Source organism: Acanthochromis polyacanthus, chromosome 19 (assembly GCF_021347895.1).
Source record: "Acanthochromis polyacanthus isolate Apoly-LR-REF ecotype Palm Island chromosome 19, KAUST_Apoly_ChrSc, whole genome shotgun sequence".
Classification (NCBI taxonomy): Eukaryota; Metazoa; Chordata; class Actinopteri; family Pomacentridae; genus Acanthochromis; species Acanthochromis polyacanthus.
Genome location: NC_067131.1, coordinates 12164587 through 12188240, shown reverse-complemented (window position 1 = coordinate 12188240; position 23654 = coordinate 12164587). Strand labels below are relative to the sequence as shown.

The 23654-nt window shown below is 41.3% G+C and overlaps 1 protein-coding gene across 3 annotated transcripts in view; it reads right to left on the bottom strand.

Annotated features, from left to right (window-relative positions):
- The window catches only part of svild (supervillin d), a 50979-nt gene extending 29101 nt beyond the window's left edge, over positions 1–21878 (bottom strand). Inside the window, exons 1-3 of one of the 3 annotated variants that reach the window (XM_022213885.2) lie at positions 21768–21878; positions 7811–8315; positions 1423–1457 (exon numbers count right to left, since the gene is read on the bottom strand). In XM_022213885.2, the coding sequence (XP_022069577.2) occupies positions 1423–1457; positions 7811–8199 (424 nt within the window). In that variant the 5' untranslated portion in view covers positions 8200–8315; positions 21768–21878. Of the gene's footprint in view, positions 1–1422; positions 1458–1667; positions 1741–7810; positions 8316–21507 lie in introns of those variants that run through there. The other 2 variants (XM_022213886.2, XM_051939651.1) reach the window with 2 other exon arrangements.
- Positions 21879–23654: the final 1776 nt, after the last annotated feature.

The window sequence follows — 23654 nt, the reverse complement described above, 5'->3', positions numbered from 1 at the left end:
CAAGTACACTAATCAGTGTTTGGATAAAGCCTGTGATTTGTTTACACATGGATACCTCACTGAGTCACTTACAGTTTATGCTTGCTGTGCACGTACGTGGAGAAAACCGAGCTGAAAAAAGTGTCAGATTAGAGAACTAGCATACAATATGTATACGTATATTTGTCTGTGGATGCCAGGGCCATTGTCGAAGCTGTGGTCTGCTCGGGCAAAAGCCTGACAGTGGATGACAACAACACGCTTATTCAGAAGGCCTGCTCAGCCCTGGAGGTGGATCTGGACAATCTATATGATGCAGCTGAAAAGAGGAAGTTGTCAAAACTTTTTTTCCATCATGGACAATATCTCCCATCCTCTACAAGGTCTCCTGGCTAACCAGAGAAGCACATATGGCCTTAAACTCATAATAATATTCCACTGAAAGGCCATTAAGTCATCAAATAATTCCTCTTTCTTCTAAATTTATTTAATTTAAAATGTTTTTACATTGGTAAAATTCAGTAGCTATTACAAAACAATGTGCCTGCGGGGATTATTGAAGTTCTTCTCATTCTCATAATGAAACCGCAACATAATTGCTTCCATTCTGACACATAACCTGTAATTCACTGCAGCTTTAACTCCATCGTCTCAACGCGCAATTAGGAAATAAACTGTGATTAAATATGAAAATAATTTAGACTTCTGGATTAACTTCATTACTGTGCTGCTACACAATGTTGCTTCATGTTCCCTGAAATTGTGAAATAACTGTCCTTTTGCTTGCCTTCCTATCACCTCTCTTTGTTTCCACCTTTCTGCTTTTACGCACACACATCACTGACTGGCAAGTACACAAACACAAAGCGAGGCAGGCAAATATGTAAGCACAGGAACATACAATTAGGCTAACCAACGAATAAAGAGGCAGAAGGTCAATGACAAGGACTGACAGACGCTCAGGCTGTGGGCTCAGGTGGCTGAATGTCATCAGGAAAAAGCAGCTAAAGTTCCATATGCAAACATGGCATTTTCTTCTTTTTATAGCAGAAGCCGGCTGGTTGAAACAAGCCTCTAATGTAACTGCACATAATGTAATCTAATATAAGTCTTTGAACAAAACATCTGCAAGCACGTGCCAAATAATATCTCTTTTATTTTCTGAAATAGAAAACCATCCCCTAAGGGTAAAACATTCACTTTAAATCATACATCAGCAGTACAACTGAGCCAAGCACATCAGATTTATATTCCTTTACTCCTCCTCAGTGGAAGAGTGTTAAAAGACCAACATCTTTAAAGCTGGTAGGTAATCTGACATCAGCAATGAGCTCAGTATTACTTTCACACTGAGTAATGGACAGAATTGAATGAGTGAAGAGGTACAACTGTCTGTGGAACAATAGAGATGTGAGTGCAGTGAAAGTGGAGAGTTCATCTTACCCTTTGGGTCTCTGGTGTCACCACTTTCCAGCAGCCTAGGAGACAGCAAGAGAGAGAGAGACAAATGAGGTCATTCTAACATAATAAAGTGATGACAGGAATTACATGTGTGGTAACACTGACGCTTGCAAACGAGGAAGAAAATAAATCTTACATACATTACTAGAATCCACAAATGTGCACTCAAGTCAGACGGGAAAACAGATCATCCAACATGTGCTAGCCAAAAACAGTAAGCCACTTACTGTGCCTCATATCATATGCAGCGTACAGCATTTACTCGTGTTGCTCTTCCAGTCCCATGTTGGAAATGATATAACAGCAATGCCCAAGTAGCAACTGAAGGTGGCCATTCATGTCTAAGTAATGGGCGTTAAAAATGGATGGGGACAGCAGCTGCCTGTGGGGTAGCAGCGATGATGTAACAGGAGGAGGGGGAAAGACTGCTTTTAACACAATAGAGAATCGTAGTGGACATCTGGGAGGGGTCAAAGGCTAGTGGAGAAGGGGAGACAGACTCCAGCTGCATGATCGAAATCAGGAACAATTTGGCATTTTTAGCTGATTTTGACATTCCTGTCTCTACATGCTATAGAAAATACCAAAGGAAATTGTATCAAATATTACGGTAAACAACAGTGACGTGTTTTCAAGTCTCGTAATAAGTCAACAGAGTTTATAGCTGTTCTGCTGCCATAGTCAAAAGCAATGAAAAGCTGGTCATTGTAGAGAGGCAGGAGATACAGGATTATGTAAATGTATGGGCATGGTGGAAATTTGCAGTCTGCCTTTCCTGGAGGAAACTGATAGTGTGATAATGTTTACATGACAACAGACAAAATAAGAAGAATCATTATGAACATATTACACTGTCAGTCACAGCTCTGCCTCTGATAATAGAAAGATATGGGGAGGGGGTTTCAAAGTCATCCTGTCACAGAAGAAGCTGTTGTTGCTTTAGTTGGACTTTACACCTGTATTGTGCCAAAAATCTCACTAATAATTCAGAAGCACGTGTATATGTGTCATTTTTTCATGTTTCCCCAATCACCCTGTCTGCTTCACGCTTTCTACGTGTGTTGTTCGGGATGCAAATGAGCACAGTGTCAAGTGTGAAGTTGTTTGGATGAGTTGCTCTTCAGAAACATGAAGCCTGATTAGACAATTCATTGATTTCATAAATGCAATATGTTATAGGTTTTTTTTTATACATAGCATAAAGGTAAAAAAAAAAACGATCTATGCAGTTTTATCTTCACTTTAAATGCCAAGAGTTTTGTGGCTCCCAGTGCTTTCTTTCTGTAGGAAATGGTTCCAAACGGCTCTTTGAGTGTTTAAAGTTGCTCTCTGATTCTATGTGTGCAGAGTTTGAAAGCAGACAGCGGATGGGCGTGTAGTTTTGTCCACACTACGATAAGCATGTGTCAGGTCGCAATGTCCCTCACATCGAGAACAGACAAACGTTGCGCTTTAGTACCATGTCAAAATAATTATATAAAAAATAATTATATCAAGGTGCTCTGACCATAGTGGTCGTACACAGCACAGGATTTCAGGAGAATTTAGAACTCCCCAGTATGTTTTGGCATCACTGACGGAAAACACGTACAAATGAAAGAATTTCCAAATTGTGGATAGAGAGGATTTCCTTGTACAGTCACTCCTTATAATAAGCAAGAACCACCCTCCCCAACCTGCAGGACGTTTACAACAAACGCTGCAGGTTAAAGGCCAGGAAGATTGCGAGTGAACCCACCCACCCCGGCCACAGACTGTTCTCTCTGCTGCCGTCAGGGCGGCGTTGCCGCTGCCTGAAGGCAAACATGGAGAGGTTGAGGAGGAGCTTCTGCCCACAGGCTGTCCGCCTGCTGAACCTGGAATACCAGGGTAAATAGACAATCAACCTGTAAATCCTATCCACTATACTGTTTACACTTCACCTTGTATATCTATCTATCTATCTACACTCAACAAAAATATAAACGCAACACTTTTGTTTTTGCTCCCATTTTTTATGAGATGAACTCAAAGATCTAAAACTTTTTCCACATACACAATATCACCATTTCTCTCAAATATTGTTCCAAAATCTGTCTAAATCTGTGATAGTGAGCACTTCTCCTTTGCTGAGATAATCCATCCCACCTCACAGGTGTGCCATATCAAGATGCTGATTAGACACCATGATTAGTGCACAGGTGTGCCTTGGACTGCCCACAATTAAAGGCCACTCTGAAAGGTGAAGTTTTATCACACAGTGGTTGGTCTCAGACGATCTTGGAGGTGAACATGCTGGATGTGGAGGTCCTGGGCTGGTGTGGTTACACGTGGTCTGCAGTTGTGAGGCTGGTTGGATGTACTGCTAAATTCTCTGAAACGCCTTTGGAGACGGCTTATGGTAGAGAAATGAACATTCAATACACCAGCAACAGCTCTGGTTGACATTCCTGCTGTCAGCATGTCAATTGCACGCTCCCTCAAATCTTCCCACATCTGTGGCATTGTGCTGTGTGATAAAACTGCACCTTTCAGAGTGGCCTTTTATTGTGGGCAGCCTAAGGCACACCTGTGCACTAATCATGGTGTCTAATCAGCATCTTGATATGGCACACCTGTGAGGTGGGATGGATTATCTCAGCAAAGGAGAAGTGCTCACTATCACAGATTTAGACAGATTTTTGAACAATATTTGAGAGAAATGGTGATAGCGTGCATGTGGAAAAAGTTTTAGATCTTTGAGTTCATCTCAAAAAATGGGAGCAAAAACAAAAGTGTTGCGTTTGTATTTTTGTTGAGTGTATCTATAGTGTGTTTTATTCTTTACTCTTATTATTCTTAGTGTTTCGGTCTTGAACAGGTGAACAATACATTTCACTGCACACTATATTATGTATAATTGTGTTTGTGATTAAGGTCTTGAAATCATTTCTATAAGCCCCACTGGTTTTCCTGCCGTATGTGTAGACTCTTGTCTATTGTCATGAATTGGAGTGGGGGTATTTTAGACAGAGACCCAGCGATGTGGTGCTCTGCAAGAACTGTGAATTGGAAATGGATTACAAAACCAGTGACAAACGCAATGCATGATCACTTGAAGTGAAAGTATCTCAGAGCACCTTGTCGAGGCTGCAGCGACAAATGACACCATCCTGCCAAACAGGCAAATTCCAAATGGGAACTACAGTATCATATTTAAATGGTGGATCTGACTCATTACTGTCTGACTTTTTCTTGGAGTGATGTCATGTTAGAGCCCTAAAACATTGTTGAAAAGTAGTTTTTACTGCAGTGTACTTTTAAGAGTAATTCTGGAATCGAGTTTGCTTGTAGTGGAAAGTTTTGTTAGTTTTGGGCTGGATCGCCTCCATACAGCTTTGTGATGTAGTGGAAATCAGAATGTGCATGCCCGAGATATTTAAGGCATGTGAATATGATGTAGTTGGAGATGGTAAGAAATGTGATGGTAGATAACGAATGCAGGTGTTGCAGTATTCAAGCAATGCAAAATGCGCTAATCTCTGGCTGCAACACTGATGAAACTATGTACCCTTTAAGGCTCAGTGAAAATGTGCTTGAACATCTTGATGATGTTGTTTGATTCCATCTGGTTCTAAGACACTTAAACCTTCCTTTGCAAACACAGGACTCAGTGACACTTCACCTACCCCGCCCACACTTTGACAGTCAGCTAAAGGTGAGGCACGACATGCATCGGGTCTACGCTGCCAAAACTAACCAGAGAAGAAGAATGAAACGTGAGGAAAAGAAGTTAAGGAGAAACAAGTTAAACACACATTCAAATCAAGGCAGCTGCTTCATTAATCAAACACTTAGAGCAAACTTCTTCATTCTTTCTCCATTAAATTATGCCATACACACAAAGCCTTAAGTGAGACAATGAAACAGGGAGCGAGAGGATGAAACGAGGATAAAAATGTCGTGTTGCGCGCTTAATTTTAAGAAAGCTGAGTTATTCATTTTGGAGGTTCTTCAAATCTGTAAAGGTTGAGCCATGTCAACAGTAATTAGCCCCAATCCCATTCTGTCTTGTTTCTAATCCAAGGCGACTGGCTCACCCCACTGAGCCAGTAACACAATGACTGGTGTTTACTACACATGCTTAAGAACACCCAGAATATCCGACCCAAAATACTACGTAATAACACTCCCACTCATGTGTAGGAAATTTCTCGGAGAGTTGTGTTCAGCTAATGTTAAATCTTTCCTACTCCGATTATCTTCGGTAAGTCATATTTTGTGCAATAATGCTGCTTTATAATAAACACACACTTGCCAAGTCTCTCTACTTATTAGCTCGCAGACTGATAGACAGACAAAGCAGCAGTGCACTTATGTGTGGGCTATTGTTCAGCTGATAACATTAGCTAACAAACCAAGAAGCATAACGTCACTGTGTTAACTATTAAATTAGAATAAAGCAACTAAAAGGCTGAGATCACATGCACATGGACAAATAAAAAGTTAAGTAGTGGGGCATGACAGAATCTGTATTTCTTGGCTTAAACTGTTCATTGTAAATGTCAAAATGCAGTATTCAGGAATGTCGCTTTTCAAGTGTGACTTTACACGCAAAGGATTCCTGTCTGCGGGAGATAAACCTGTTGACAGTTTTCATTATCACTGCGACAGCTGAGCTCCGGCTTCCTTTATGCTATTTCTGTAACAGTCACTCAGACATGCTGATCATGAAGGGTCACTGATTATCTGAGAAGCTCTAACTGTTTAGCAAATGTAAGTCAATCTGGAATTTTTGATAAATTGCGTTAATATAGAATTTAGAAAGATCTGCAAGGAAAACACCATCAAACTCCGATCATGAGCTACAAGTTGGTATAAACATAATATACAAATAAACCAGGTATATATGGAAATCTGCTGATGAGTTATTAGCTGACAACAACGCCATCTATGCGACCTCTTTCGTATGGTGCATAGGTGTGCCTGTACACAAGACTACACAGCTGGACTGTGACACGCAGCAAACGTAACGACAAAACTGACGGGATTAGTAGTTAACGTGATAGGCATGCAAGACAAACACATCAACATGTCAACTCGTCTCTGTGTGCTCTGTAATTAAAAACACAGTCCATAACTTTGTGAGTGACTTTGCTCTGTGTTTTGCCAAATATTCTTTCTCTGATGCGGTAAACCAACACACAAAGCAAAGTTTCTTTCACATTTCATAATCTGGAAAACAAAAATCTACTCCAAATCTAACCATAATACTAGATTTTATGTTGAGATCACATCTTGACATTAGCACGGCCATTAAAAAGAGGAAACAATAATAATAATCAAGCCAAAGCTTTGCTGTGAAAGATGATCTTGGCAGCTTAGCTTAGATTTGCTGAAACATGTCATGTTGTATTTCTCAACTTTATTACACAAGACATGGTTTTCCAGATTTTATTAAATGACTGGTATATAATATCGAACAGTCAATCAATCACAGCTATCTACATAACTTGCTTCATTAAACACATGGCATGAAAGCTTGGCAGAGCTCAATAAGTCTGCACCCGCAAGCCCCAAACTCTGACATTATCTCACTATTCTATCCATTTAAGTTCTTCTCTCTCAGTCGTCACTCCCTCGGGCAGTTGTTTCAGGAACAGACAAGTCCGGCTATGTGCACACAGCAGAATCCCCAGCTTGATTACAGCTCAAACATCCCCAGACCCACGACTGGACATGTTTAACTCCATCTGTGTATAGTTCTCAGAAGTGCATTCCTGGCAGCCAGTGAGAAAACTTCTTCCAAATATCCTGCTGACAATACTGGTTCATTATTTGCAGACTTGTTAAATATGTGTGAACCCCTATAGGAACGCACAGTGAACCAAAACAAGAAGCTTGTGTGTAATCACAGCAAAACATACCAAAATAAATGTGGCAGTTCACTGCTTTGCACACATGGCCAATTTTGGAAATGCGAGCAGTCGTGTTTACTTCAAACAGAAGATAGCACTAATGTGCCAATTTGTTGCCTCCTCTTCAGTTACTGAGAGCCAGTAAACCCTTTTACAGTCATCAACTAGCTGTCTTTACTACCTAAGCTGCAAGTTCTCCAAATTAAGACATATCTCTAAAAGCAATACATAATTCAACTGCAACAGAATTACATGCAAGTCTGGATGTAAATCTGCTGCTACACACAAGAAGATCTAATTTCAATTTAATTAAATACATTGCAAGGTTTTCCTGAGAAGATCCACTTGTACTAGCCAGGGTCTCTCTGACCTGGCAGCGTTGTATTTCATGTCTCTGGTCAATTTTATATCGACACTGTAACTAGTCTTGCATAAACAATGGTCAGGATAGTTGTGCATTTGTCTTTAGCTTGTGACAATATGAATAAACTCACCTGGAATGAGACGATATCTTCAAGGAGGAGACAAACTCTGACTTTGAGGATGAAATGGTGTCTGTTTTGAGGAGAGTAGTGGCCTCTTTCTCCTGGACTGGCTCATCATCAGCATGCTCCACAGGTTCTGCTACTTTATTCCTGAGGCCTCTCCTGGTATATGTTTGCTCTGGTCCATTATCCTCATATTTTTCTTTCTCCTTGGTTGCTGAAGACGCTGTTTCGGATGCGTCGTCAATTTTCCTCTCTCTTCGGACGTATTTGGAGGTGAATTCCTCCGTGTTGCCGTAGCGTTCGGCCAGTTCCCTCCTTCGTTCTGCCTTGTAGCGAGCGATTCGCTCAGCCTTGGTCTCTGGGGCTGAGCTCTGCAAGGTGTCTATTCCATCCATTGTGCTTTTTGAATCGGTTTGAGTGTTGCGTCTTTTCTTCAGATGATACGGCGCCCAACTGCTTTTGAAGATCTCCCGAGACAGCAATGTCTCACTCCATCAAAATCATCCCAGTGCTGCAAACAGGAAAGAAAAACATCATTAGTGCATAATGGCTACAGAGCGCAGTCTCAGATGACTGGTTCTCTGAAGTTGTATAATACTGGATACACCAGGATGTACACTTCTCCAGCTTTCATAGGAAACTGGCTCAGCTGCAGATCTCCAAGCTCTGCCCTGCCCTGCCCTATCCACCCCCTCCATGCCCTCCCCACCCCCGATGAAAATGATGTCAGCCAGCTCAAAAGCAACCGACCACCGCAGTGAGAGTCTCACATAACCTCTATTCCATCGACTCACTTCACACAGAATGTAAGGAGTGCCCATCAAATAACATCTTTATCCCATTTTTTTCATTCCTCCGAGCTGAGGCTTTGCACCCAGGCTATCATCTCTCAGAAACTACCCCCCTCCTCATGACTAAAGAGAATGCATGAGTAAATCTAAACTGCCTGTAAGCGAACTTGTTTTTCAGTCTACATATATTACCTCTGTGATAGACTTGCAATCTATGCACGGTGACTGTGACCTCTCACACACTTCATGTCAGGACAGGTTTCAGGTATCTGTGTCTGTGGTAAGGATAATCTGTTTAACATCTATCCGAACCACATCTTTTAGCACAAGAAAAGCTGCACCGTTTGATCTCCTGCGATTTTTCAGTACCTCGTCAGCTGCCGTTATGAAGCTGAAAATAAGAAGTTTGACTTGAACTGAGTTTGTTCCATTAAGAATTTCACAGCGCAGGAAACCACACGTGGCTTGGAGTGCCTTGAAAACTGCAGTCACTTAAATGCATCGCCAGCTGACAACAGCAATAATCATTATGTGTGCGCTGTTTCTGGTGGCTCCACACCAAGCACAGGGGCTTTTCCACAGACATTTCTCACAGCACAAGTATGCCTGCCTGTGATGCTCTGGGGCAGTCAAGGATAAGAGAAAAAGGGAGATGAATAAACTGAGCCATATTCGTGCTAAGGAGAGGCATGGGTAGTCCCTTGGTCTCCTTCTAGTTATAGAGCATGAGTTCATTTAGTGTATAGGATCCCTAAATTGATAGGGATAAGGGAAAATATAATTGAGAGTGCTGTGTCTGGACAATGTTAGTAGGAAGAGAATGAATGGTCATGGCAAGATGGAAAATAGAGGCGAGTCAGGTCACGAGGTGGAATAAATGAACTGACTCCAAGAGCCTATTCTGTAATGATGACAAGCTTGAACAAATTTCGAGCGCAGCCCTTATGGCCTCTGACCACCTGCTGGTTTATGAATACCAACCCAGAATCAGGACTCTTGGTCTCCTTAAAAAAAATACAGCTTTGAAATATTACACAGGAAATCGGTGTATATATATGTCAAGGAATATGTGCCTGTGTGTAAGTGCAAGCGAGTATGTGTGTGTCCGTCTTCACCTTGTCCTCTCCCGTCCCACCTCCACCTAACATAACAGTGCTTGGTTAAACACCGAGATACCACAGTGCCTCCCTTGTGTACATTTAAAATGCAGTTTCAACATAAACTGTGACTCTAGTGGACAATTACGCGCTGTCTGCTCATTCTTATAAGCCTGGAGATGTCCAAGACACCTACAATCTAGGAAATGTGTGCTGTATATTATGTAGAAAGATATCCACCATCTGTTTGATGCATTAACAAACCAGCACAGTTCACTTCTATTCCACTTAGTCCACTAACAGGCATATATAGCCGACTACAGTTAGCCAGAACAGAAACAAGAACAGATCCTATGTATGTACTCAGGCTCAGATGAGGCTAAAGCTTTTTAAATGGAGTTTACTGCACAATATGGAAAGCAAATGGCCTATTAAATATGCAGATCTAATCAATTGGTAGCACTGAATCCACTAAAACCAAGCCTGAAGCTCTAAGAGCTCCACAGCTCAATAGGAAAAGGATGTTAGGGGAGTTGTATTACATTTCAATTACCCTTGAAGGTTACAGTTCAGCATCTCAAAATAAGGTCTAGTTTGGTGGTACAGTCTGTGAAAAAAACATCCTAAAATTGCCAGAACATGTAAAATTCAGGCAGCAGAGCAATGGGAGGCTCCTTGACAAAAAGCTACTGAAGATATCTTCAACTCCACTTTCCTTTTGGGTTGGAAATGACTGAATGTTACTTCAGCCTGTGAATTGCCTTATGAAGGCAAAAGGACCCTGAGTTTGGATGTTGATTTCAGGACTATGCACACACTTACATAATTCACCTAGGTCACTACCTATAAAAGGAGTGCTACACAGCACACTAAAGCTTGTCCATGGAGACCGAGAACATCGAGGCTGCTTTGTTTGGAAGCTGGCTGTGTTATTTTAAGCAACAAAAGGGACTGAAAACACAGTTGTGAGTCATAGATTAAAAATCATCACTCCTATCAGCAAAACATGGACTCACCCAGAATATTTGTTTTGCTAGGTGACTTAAACCACCAAAGCACTGCATGGTGTCTTTACCTATTTATGGTTATTTCTTCTGAAGCACAGGTCAAAAAAACACTAACACTCTGAATAAATACTATCAGGAATAACACAGCAAGGTGATAGACGGTTTTGGAGGAAGCTAACTAGCTAACGGTTCAGTCTGACTCTCCAAAAGGCCTCCAGGATAGCATTTATTACCACAATCGAGTTTTTTTCTTTTAATAAGACAGTGAAAAACATCTGAGAACATAATTGGCCTTCGTGTCACTTGCGACAGTGCGTCTGTCTGGCTCAATATGTAGTCATACCAGTCCTACCTGCTAATTCATGTGCGATATTATATCTGCTCCTCTAGGGCATGTAAACAAACTGAATTCTCAGCTTCCAGCCACTGTAGTGCTCTCTGACCTTTCTCTGCCCATCGGGAGTTGTCACTGGCTACAAGAGGAAGATCTGTCTCAACAAAGGCCAAGTGTGTCACTTCCTAACCATGGCCCACATCCTTCTTCATAAAAGCTCGATTAAATGGGAAATATTTCTCAAACCTGGTAGAGCTCCAGTGCACTCTCGAGAGATGGGATGGCTAAAGGCAGTAAGAAAACAGAATGGCAGCTCCTTTGCACTCAAAACAGTTTGGGATTAAGTGACATTGTTTTCTCTAATAGCACCACGTGAAAGTCACAATTTTTAAATATTTACTTCCCTGTTAAGACATCCAATCATTACAACTGGTTACTTTAGATTACATAACCCCCGTTTAAGGCCTAACATCTGCAATATACTACAAATGCAGAAGTTACAACAACCAAGATGACTTCAAACATGTGAGGAGAGTTTCTGCTCTTTTTAGTAATTGCCCATGAATCCATTTTGGTCAGATGTACCCCTAAAGCTCCACTGCATAAACTCAATTACCCCTTCACAATCAACAGCCTTTGTGTGAAACTGGATGTCATCGAACACTATTCATAATAAAACAAGAATACAAGTGAACAGGTAGTGTGTCACAGACTGGTCATTTTTGATAAGCTGAGTCAACTTAAGCACCTGAAGACAGTCTAGTCAAATTTTGTTTATGTCACTGTTACTCACAGCCTGATGTCATTATAAGCAAGCAATGGGAAGCAGGTGCTCTATGGGAAATGAATACCTGCCTCAGAGATCCATAGAAAGGACACATAAATGTTAACTGTGAATGTTTCTAAGATAAGGGCCAGACAATAAGTCGCCTCAAAGGCAAACGCTGACCTGTAGCCCACCAGACTGTGTATTCATTCAGAAATCACATGTCCACACAAGAGGACAGAGCAGGAATGCAGCCGACACCCTGCTCATAAACAGTGGATTTACATGGGGAAGGCAGGGGGATTTTGGCTGTATCAAATTATCAGGGCCTTTCTTATAACGTGAGAAACAGCCAACCTGACGTTTGAAGACGCAAAGTGACAAACTGACAGTGTGAAATCAAGAAAACTGCATGCAAGCGCTGTTTAGCAAACAATTAGGCTATTGTGACATACAGTCAGTCTTTAACCACAAAACCCACATCTCTCTATAAGTCATCTGATTACTGATGGAAGTCACAGCACTACAGCAACCAAAGGCAGATACAAACATGCCCATTTTTTAGCATTGCGTCTGTTCAGCTTCACTGGAATTCCCACGAGTCTTCTATCTCTATCTTTTCATTGAAACCGTTACTTAACACCACAGAAATGTACACCTGAAACTGCCAGCATTTTGACAGTTATTAGGTTTAAAATACACACTTCTGCAAAGTTGCACTCACACTTAAAATAGATACTACACTAGGTAAATGTTGTTTTTATGTTGACAGCATTTTGCCACTGTAAACCTTCGGGAATCCACATAAAGTCACCACAAGCATCAGAGAGACATTTAGACATCACTTTTCTACTGTACAAAAAGAGAGAGGAGGCAGTTTACGATGGAGGCAGCTGCCGACACACTTTCTTCCTGAGGGTGGAGAGCGGAAAGTTTGCTCCGCCGAGAAAACCAGGTGCCAGTGCAAAAACAGACTGGCGGTCAATTTCTGAGAAGGATTTTCAGCTGGAACCATAAAGGGGCAAAACAAAAGATGGAAGTATCCCACTCACTCTTCGGTGGAGAGGCAAGCGACGATCTCAATGCACAGGATGTCTGAGGGAATTACTAAAGTACTGCTTCCTTGCTTTGAAGTTTGGGGAATTAGATGACTCTCTAAATACCTAAATGTTACTGTCTGTATTCCAGTTTGAGGAGAGCAATAATTAAATTCTTCTTTAGTGTTAAAGGAATATCAAATCTTACCTTTACCCTGTTCGATATGCATCTAGAAAAAGTGGCACACCATGCTACAGTTGACAAATCAAACAGAATATTGCCTGGAGGTGTAAAAAGTCACTTGTCCTGTGATTTGTTCAGTATACAGGATGTTGCATGTTTCTCTGCATGGGTGTATGACAGCAATCAGGTCACATGACCAACTATTGAAAGCAGATAGGCTTGAGTCCCTAAACTGGCCTCTCGTGAATTTGTTCACCCAAACAAATGCATCACAAAACGGGTGAAGAAGGGGACAGATGCAGGGTGTGTCACACTTTTTTTAAGCCACCCTCATACAATCAACCACATACTGAGTGGCAAATGTGTTTCTCATTAAAAAGGAATCTCTCTGCACTTAAAGCGGTTTAAGTACCTTGCCTGCAACAACTGGAGAATGAAGTTATAATTGCAATCACAGAGGTCTGCAATGCTTTATCTTGTTTAAAATGAGCCTCTGCTAATATAGAGCTTCAAAGGACGATTCTGACAAGAGGGTGTGTTTGTCTAACAAGACACAGGCACTTCACTGACATGACTCAACTCTCCCCCTGACTTTGAGCTGCAAAGGAAAAGCCGGACGGGGGGTGTGTGTGTGTGTGTGTGTGTGGGGGGGGGGGGGGGGGGGGTTTCAGAGAGAGGAAGGAAAAGCAGCTGAATGTGGAAGAAGAGTACGGAGGATACAAACAAAAAGGGGAGGATGAAAAGAGGAGAAGAAAGGGTCCATACATCAGCAGAATAAGGAAAAGTGAAGAGGTCAGAGCAGGGGGAAAGAGGAAAGAAGTAGGGAAAGAAAGCTGGAGAGAATGGGCTTTTGTGGGGGTGGATGTGATGGCTTTGTGGGGCATGTGTTTCCAGGGTGCCAAGAGGCCTCAGTCTGGTGATATTGGGGGGGGGGGACAAGATCTGCAGCTGTAGAAGAGGAGGAGGATGGGGCAGAAACGGGGCTTGAGACTAATCCATCTCTCCCTCTCCCTCCCTCTCTCCCCTCTCTGTCACACAAAGACACAAACTCCCTCAAATCCCTTTTACCAGAAGTCCTACTGACTGTAGCCAGTCACCCAAGAGGCAGTTGACATAACACCCCCCTGGGTACTCATGCCTGCGCTCTGCTTTGCCATCGTAACTGTCACTGTATAAATGAACTGACCAGCTTGAGATGGAGCTACCTTGGTCACCAGCAAGACAAAGAAAGTGTGCTGCTTCCCTCTCCTCGAAATCTTCGTCAAAGACGACAACAGCTTGTGCCATTCAAACTCACTAAAGCTTCAGCCTTAAACACAGGACAGCATGTGTGTGTTTTCTTCTATTTACAGGCTAGCTCTTTGTCCAAGTCTTCCGGCTTTCCAATCGCTGCATTCAGAGGAGCCATTAAATGTGACGTATGGGAAAGCAAACGAACAAATGCACTCACAAACACACTGACACACAATAAGAGAATCTGGAAAAAGGCCAAAAGAAACACATACACTAGCTCTCCAGCAAGGCTGCAATCATGGAAGCTGGAGTGGTGAGTAGGAAGGGTGGGGTTTAGGGTGTTTTATCTAGCCAGGGGATCACATGATTGCATGCACGCACACATGCATAACACGTAAAGTTGGACTCCACTCAAAGACTCACTTCATGTAGGCCAGAAGCAAACACCCACGCAGATTTTTATCAGGCATATGTACTGTAGTAGCTGCAGTTGGAGCGCTCACCCTCATTTCAAACTCTACGCCTGTTGCATGCTGACATACAGAAACAACTACTGCACTCCAGCAACACCTCCAGTGCTTAGGTTTTGCCAATTTTTGATGGAAAGTGTGCAAATTGACTAGGACTGGATCAAAGCTGTGCCAACCAGCACAGAAACCTGAACTCGGCCGGTTACTCTGAGAACTGCTGTTAGGTTTAATTTATCTTTTCTCTTCCGTGCGCACTTCCACTATTTACTTGAGGAGTTCCTGACAACACATTCAATTAAATACGCACTGACAAATATGGCTATAAAATCCCCTTTTTAAAAAAAATGCCAGCAAAGGGAAAGCTTGACAAACAAATGAGGTTAGACAAGAACTACAGTGGTTAGAAAATGCATGATGTCATGTTACTTTTCAGTAAAAGTAAATGTGTTACAGGTGGGGAATGATTATGACACAGATGATAATAACTACTAGTAACTATCAGTGCTTGAATCCCAACTTGTATATATATATATTGTGATTGCTCAAGTCATGACATTGACTATTTCTACAATTAGTCTTTGTCGGATACTGAAATCTGTGATTTCTACTCTCATTCTGTCTGACAGTTCACTGCAGAGCTGTTGCCCCCTTGAAGCCATCGTGACATTTTTCCACTTGCCAACAACTTATCAGCATGGACTTCATCCCCAGAATGGCGGCCTGTGAGACACAGACAAGACTGGACTGAGAGAGAAGAGGCAACTTAAGGCGAGGGGGGAGATCAGTGGGTGGAATGTCTCATCCGAAGTATCCTGCTGGTGGGGTTTCTCCCTCTCAGCTCTGTGGTGTCCGCTGTGTGGAGCAGACACCATCTGGCTAGCTGGAATGCTACCGAGCAGGGGGTGGAGGGGTTAAGGGGTCTCCTATCTTGCAGGGGGATGGGTTATGGCTGAGAGATGGAGTATTAACAGTAGGGCTATTAACCCTTTAATGCCAGATGATCTAACCTCTTAAAAGTGACAAATAACGCATGTAGTCACGGAAGTACAACGTGGTAGATCAAACAAATATTTCACAAAATGTTATTCTAGTTTAAATGTTAATTGTGTGAAGCTTGCAGCAATTATGTTTTGTGGTTGACGTTGCAGGAGGCTAATGATATTCTAATTTATAATGAAAAATAAACTAAACATTTACACTGAGAGATATTCACATGGAAGCAAACTTGAACACACAACTTATTCCTCAATGTATTAGGAACTTGGCTTTTTAATGACACTATGAGAGCAACGTTACTGATTTTGAAGCTGTAATACAATATGCAGAATTCATGCACATTCATCTTCAGATCCACACTGGACTTTTGGGGCCGATACTAATCTTGGGAAGAAGGAAATTCTGGTATTGACACATCGGCAGATATTGTCTATATACATGTTAAAGTTATCTAGAAAAAACAAATTGATTGGGTTGTTTTTTTTGCACTTTCAAACAACATATTTCACAAACTATTCCGCAACTTAGCATAAAAACAAAGCTCGACTCTGCACCACCTTCTGCTCAGCTGCAATATATACTCTGCTACATGTGCTGCCACTGCTGTAAACAATAGAGTTTGAGCTGCTTGGCAACACAAACTAATTGATACCACAAATTGTAAATAGCCCCCAATAGAGGGCTGTAAAAGGCAGTTTTCATAACAGCAGTATATCAAACTGCATATATTCCAATGATGATATATCTGTTAATGGTGCAAGATCAGCAAATAACATCAGCTAGCTTATATGCTGGGTTCAAGTAATGGCACTAACACTGTCAAGTTTAAGATGAAACAGAGCATTTGGATTTGCTTTGTAAACTCGTGCCATTAAGATAAATACAATGCAGCCATTAAATCCCCTTTTTCAGTTTGCATTGACTGAAGTGCTGCTGTCTTTAAACACAACCCGTACATATGGTTTACCAATGACACATTAGATTGTGCATGTTTTATTCATGGGTGTCTCATGGCAGCATCTGTCACTCACATGTGCATAAAGGCAGTAAAACCCTGTTTGACAGGAACAGAAAATGTTGGCTCTAAACTCACTTGTTTTTTAACGCAGATTCAAAACACTCTGACATTTCGTTCGAAGGCTTTGTTTTCAGTTGATGATGGTGTCAGATGAAATTGTGTTCTGGCACAGAGCTAAAACAAAGTCAAATGCGGTATGGAGAAAGGCTTTGTGTTGCCCCTACGCATGGAAACTATTACGCGTGTGTGCAAATCAAATGAAAGTCTGAAGCATAACCATATGTTTATGTGCCATGCAAATATTAAAACGGCTAATAGGTGTCACTGAAGTGGGCCTTGGTGGTGGAGCTGCTGACCAAATACAGTTAGCATCTCAGTGTTGAAGCTGGAAGCATTCCACTCTTAACTGCTAGCTCGGTTTATAAATATGTCTTAGTGGGGATTAGCCTGAGGGTAACCCCTAGCACTCTTCCCTGTGGAGTTTCTATCACAAACACTGTCACATCCCTTCTGCTTTATCTAAATATTTGTAATGCATAACTTCTTGGCTGTGCAGCTGACATCAAACCCCGATGAGAAGTGAGGAAGGGAGGACAGGTCAGACCAAAAAGAGGGGAGGGATCTGCTTGAGTGGATGGATCTTGTGCCTGATTTTCTGCAGCCAACTTTTACAGTTCAGCTGCTTTACTGTATGTTATTTAACCATTGAGTAACACAGACAAGTACTGTACAGATCAAGACTGAGAAATACTCATAATTCTTACGTCTTGTTGACCAGATGAAACAGTACCTACTGTGTTAAATAAACACTGTCTTATTAGCATGTATTATGTTCAACTTTTACAAAAGAGCAACAGTGGTATATTTGATTGATAGTTCTTCATCAAACTTCAACATTTAATTACTTGATTGTCAACTAATACATTAATTAGCAGCCTTTTCAACCGCTTATTGTTCTAATTTTGTATTTTTGGAAAGAAAAAAGTCTAAAATCTCTAATTCCTTTTTCTTAAATTTAAATATTGTCTCATCGTTTTATTGCTCTATAGCGCTAAACTCAAAATTGTTGAGTTGTGAGCAAAACAAGACATTTAAGGTTGTCATCTTTTACTTGGAAAGTACTACTGGACAATTTTTACCCTTTTATAAAACTGTGTAAACCAAACAACCAGCTGTGTAGTTCTGAAAATAACTGAGAGATTAATCAACAACACAACATGATTAATAGAGTTGCAGCCCTAATTCTTTGTAGACCCCAACCGATATATCCATCGGTCAATATTATCAGCCAATATCGGCCCATCACAGATATACTGTGAAAACATTTTAACATATGAAATCCCAGCTTTTCCCAGTGTGTAATACAGAAAATGATACTTGTGGTAATTTAGAAAGTTCACATATTTGGTTCAGCAGAGTGGCTCTGACTCCGTCTACACTACTTCCAGCACTGTGTGCAGCACATGCAGCAGAGTACGCATCACAGCTGAGCAGACAGTGGTGTGGTGTCTTCACAGTAAGTAGCTAGTTTGGTTTGATATAGGTTAATAGAAAATCAATGAATCACTGTTAAAAATGCAATTGATTAAAAACATAATGATCAATAAGGCATAAGATATTGGCCATGCATGCGAGAAAACATATCATGGATTTGCTGTAGTACCTGGATGTTCCACCAGGTGGAGGGTTTTACAGTTTTGTGAGAAGGAAGACTGCTGCTTGTCTGCTGTGTTTAATTCTGTAGCGACCAGACGAGGCAGTGGCTTGGATTCCGGGCAGTTCTGCGTTGGCAATCACAGAGCACCACGGGAATGTTAATGTTAAAATCCAAATTACTAAATGAGAGGTTTTGTGAGTGTTATTTCAGTTGCATCATGTTTGAATTTTGATTGTTTTGGCTGGATAGGTTTAGGTGGTTTTCTGTGTTTGTGTGGTAAAGAGTATTGTTAGGGTTTAGCTAGCAAAAGGTCCATCGTAACAGGGACTTCTGTAGTGGTCAGTGGTTTCCAGTCAGTCATCCACAGTGGTACAGAATCCCTGTAGTCGTATATGAAGAATATCAGCTGATGTCAACATCTGCAGTTTTTTGCTCACTAAAAATCTGCATCAGTCCCTAAAAATCTAGTCAGTGGGGTTCCAATTTTCAAACCTTCTGCATATGATTATAAACGCAGTGCAATCATAAACATAATCACAGAATAGAACAAACAGGCCTAAGAGGCCTCTTTTGCTCTTTCACTCATTCTTTCCAGGTGTAGAAATGCATAAGAGGAGGAGCTTTAATAACAACTCACTAAAGATATTCACCAACAAAATAATGCAGGGAAACATTCCCTTCTATCTATCATTTCGGTGATCCAAAAGAGACTTAAAAGTAGTTAGCTCCTAATTTCAATCGAAAATGAGGCAATCTGGGTGTACTTATTTTGGGCCTTCCTCCTTTAAAGCCTTGTTAAAGTCCTTAATTGCCCAAATAAATCTAACTTTCAATTCTAATTTAACAAGAGGGTTTTTTTTATTTTTTTAAACATCCCTTCAATTACTCTAGAGCTTACAACACTCTTTGGGAGGTACATGCACTCAGTGCACCAAGAAATCTTTTAGCATTTTGACAGCATGCTGGCAAAATTGTAGCACAATATACAGAATAAAGGCCTAATGAGAGCTCTTTAACTCATCTGTCGTATAAAGGGAAAAGGAACAGCAGCCAAAAAAAATACACAGCCACCACGTACCGAGGAAACACTTTGGCCCCACAGCTTTTGATTTGATCATTTGAGGGGACTGGGCTGTGATTCAGAGCCTTGCACACCTTGCTATTGTTTTCTTGTGGTGTTAGTGATCCAGGAATTGAAACTTGATTGCACTCCTGACAATGTGTGCTGAAGGAAAAAGAAAAAAAAAAAGTTGATGTTACAGTACAAAAGAAGACAAGTCTCTGCAGCAAGAGCCCTCATCCACGGCACGCTCCTCCACCTTCCAAAAGGCCTTTTCACCAGAATTGAGTAACAAGATCCCTGCAGGGGCAACGCAACACCACCATCAGACAGACACGAGGCGTTCAGGTGAATGATAATACCGACCACAACCACATAACGCTCACTTCTGCTCGACAACAATGGAGCGTCTGTCTCTTTGTTTGGGGTCTTTACACGGTCCAAAGAAAAGGCAGGTAAAGTGCAGTAAAATGATGTAGGTGGGACAGAAAAAAAAGACACGAGGAGAGCCACTCCCCGTTTTCTGCTCCTGCTGTTCAGCTCTCTGCAAACGCTGGATATTACGCAGTAGCAGCTGTGCATTGTCCTCCAACTTTCTGCAATATTCTAACAAAAAAAAACAACACAAACCAGCATGTTCTGCTAGTAAGGACTGAACAGTCATTTTAACATGTGCTGTCCTGCTCTGTGCCTGACACACAGAAACTATGTCTTATCAAGGCATGTATCGGTTTTTCTTTTTTTGTCTTGCTCAACACCAGCTGGCTCAGGAAGATCCTGGGAAGCCTGTTTTGACACAGGCAACCAAAATGCCTTACAGTGGGAAAATTACAGTCTGGCAAGCCTCAAATACCATAGCCCTTGGATATGAAGCTTCAATGAGCTGCATTGTGTTCATCATTTGAGAAAAAGTAACAGCTACTCTTGAAATGACAGAATAGCACTAAACTGAATGAAACCATAGCTTTTTTTTTTTGGCAAGATAGCAACTAATGTAATGAACTTTAAGATAAATTTTCTCATCCAATTTACATTATTTTCATCATAAACATATGCATTTGCAGCTTGGTGACAGTTTCATGAGCCAGACCCAGTAAAAATCATAGGAACATGCAGACTGAAGAAACATAAGCTGCACCTCACAAAGAGTACAATCACCATCTTTCAAAGCAAATCAAACAAGGCTCGTACACGTCCAAGCAGTCTGCAAGTATTTGCATAGCCATGGCAGTTTGGCACAGATAAACATGACTCTGATTCCAAACTATTTTATGTCAACTTGAATAATCTAGCTTGCACTGACATTAATGTAACCATTTCCACCACATCATAACAGGAAACATGATGTGTACAGTAACAGTCGGTCCTCCAGCGATTCCAGCTTTATCACACTTTTTCATCACTTTGTTTTCACAGGTGGTTTTGCACACAACAGCCCCAAATGCTCACTTCTCTGTGTTTGCAAAGGGACTGCCCTGGGTTAGGTCACTGCTGTGGAAAGAGAGCAGGAGAACTGCACTCAGCAAGACTCTGTCGACCAATTTGCCAAGTCCAAAGTAAGGTGAAAGAGCAAAACCAGCTGGCTTGGATGTGCCGTCACTTGATATGTCACATAGGAAGAGACTTAAGAGGGGGAAAAAGCCTGGATCTAGTGTAGTATTGAATGTTGCTCTCTTTATAGGATAGTTATCTGAAAGGCTTAGCAAATAGGTGCAAATCAGGGTTTTCAAATGCATCAAAGTGCAGTTTCCTCTAGTGTTTACTATCATTGTGAGAATGAGGTTAATGACAAAGGAAGGAAACTGCACTGACTAACGCAATGACGGCTGTTGGGTGTATGACAGCGTTACGACACCAAACAATGCATCACATCCTTGAATGTCACAGATTGCAACGACATTGATGACTGATATTTCCTTGAACACATCACTTAACTTCGAATAGGAAGCGCAGGGTTTATGCTAATGCCTCCAAACAAAACACAGAACTAAAGTTACACTGCAGGAACATTATAAAAACATGATCTGACGATTTTTACTGTGTCATAACATACCTGTAATCCTTCCTGGAAGTCTCCTCAGGCTTGAGCACACACTGAGATATAACTATAAGAGCAATGTGAGGCAGCTATTCAAACACTTCTAACTGCACACCAGCAATGTGTTTTGGAAAGTTCGTGGCAGAGCTAACGTTAACCTGAGCACGTCGCTGCGAGGCGGTACTTAACCGGCAGGAGAGAGGAGTCCTCGACGAAACAAAACAGAGAAGTTGATAAACACCTCTTTAGAAGACAGTCTGGCTTTTCATACTCACCCTCCACCGAAATTGACGGGTGGGGGGACACGGCTCAGTCCAGTCCGAACAGTATGCACAGACAGCGAGCAGAGCTGCTGGCAGGTCCGGGCTCTTCAAACTTAAAATGCCTTCTCGCTTCTGATTGGTCCAAACTCAGCGCTGTGCTGCGTTCATTCGCCTCTAGTAAACGCCCCTTTCTCTGACTGTGAAGTGTAATTACACACACTATTTATGGTAAGTTAGAACTTATTGGTGTTTTGCAGAAGTACTGTTAGGGAATAAAGTATGTGCAAAAATAAAAGTTAAGTTAGGAAACGCTCTCTCTGCTAAAATACTTCCAGGCACTTAAAATTTCTTGTTTCTGTCACTTTTTACTTGTATTCATTGTAGTGTAGAAATTTCCGCGCTAATTTTAAAAAGCTTATAAAGGTACAGTATTGACGTTTTTGCGTCAATATGTCTAAAGAAGGACCAGCTAAAGTTATATTTGTTTACCTGTTTGCCTGTATTATCCGAAATGTTTCCAACAGTATTGAAAACAGAGAAATCTGTAATTTTATTCAGTGTAATGGTGCATTTCATGAATAATGTGAAAGAAAGATGAAGTTAGCAAACAAGCTAGCTAGCTAGCGCTTTTGTTTCTTCATTCTATTGTTTGTATCGCTTACAATTATTTTTAATATGATTGTTTAAGCTATGAACAACAGCACAAGTGAATTCAATACATAATGTTAGCTACAGTAGCCATATGGATAGTCGACACCCTAATTTGTTCAAATTCATTGAGGTAATATGAATGCAAGTGACTAAATGTGACAAATGTTATGTTAGGTCATCTGTGAACATGCTGTTTGTCTAAATGAAGTCAACGAACTGTATTTAAAGATGTCACATTGCAAAGATGCACAGTGACTCGCTGGTTAGCACCGTTGCCTTGCAGCTAGAAGATCCCCGGTTCACGTCTCGGCCTGGGCCGGGGATCTTTCTGCATGGAGTTTGCATGTTCTCGCTGTGCTTATGTGGGTTTTGTCCAGGTACTCCAGCTTCCTCCCACAGTCCAAAAATATGCTGAGGTTAATTGGTGATTCTAAATTGTCCGTAGGTGTGAGTATGCTTGTTTGTCTCTATGTGTAGCCCTGTGAAAAAACTGGTGACCTCTCTGACCTTCGCCCTAAGCCAGGGGGTATAGGCTCCAGGTCCCCTGCAACCATAATGAAGATTAGGCGATGTATAGATGATAGGGGGAAGGACGTTGGAAAGAGTTTCATCGACAACAGTCTTAATGACAACAACTCTCATGTTTCCACCTTACGCCTTGGTGATAAAACGCTGTTGATATGTAATGGTGATAGACACGTAATTAATAGCAATATGAAAGTTGTTCATTAGAATGTTCTACAGCTTCACCTTATTGCATTAGATGCAAACCACCATGAGAGCACATAAGAAGGATGGAAAGTTTGGTTGCTTGAACAAACTTGAACTACTCCATGTCTGGTTAATAAACATTAATTCATAGATCTGTGTAGATTCTCAGCTATTCACAAGGTTTACAGGAATTTTCCAGGCTCTATTTGGAAGGAACTGGTCTTCTTTTTGGTTCTTTTTGGAAGGTGTTTCACCACACGCTGACTAATAATGCTGTCATCTCACAGGTGGAAGGTGCTTTGATCAAATCGTGGGTAGGGCCTCTAAGTGGGGAGGTTGGCTATTTTCCTCATTCTTGTATGGAATTTTACTGGATCCTCAGGCTTTGTCCTTCAGTTAATCAGGTTAGTTGGTAACTTTACTTTCACTTTAAAAATATTTTGGTCAGTTCAAATAAAGCACTTTCCTCTGCTGGTCTTTTATCAAAAAATATGTCATTAAAATTACCAATAGTTCGCTATACAGACTTAAACATTT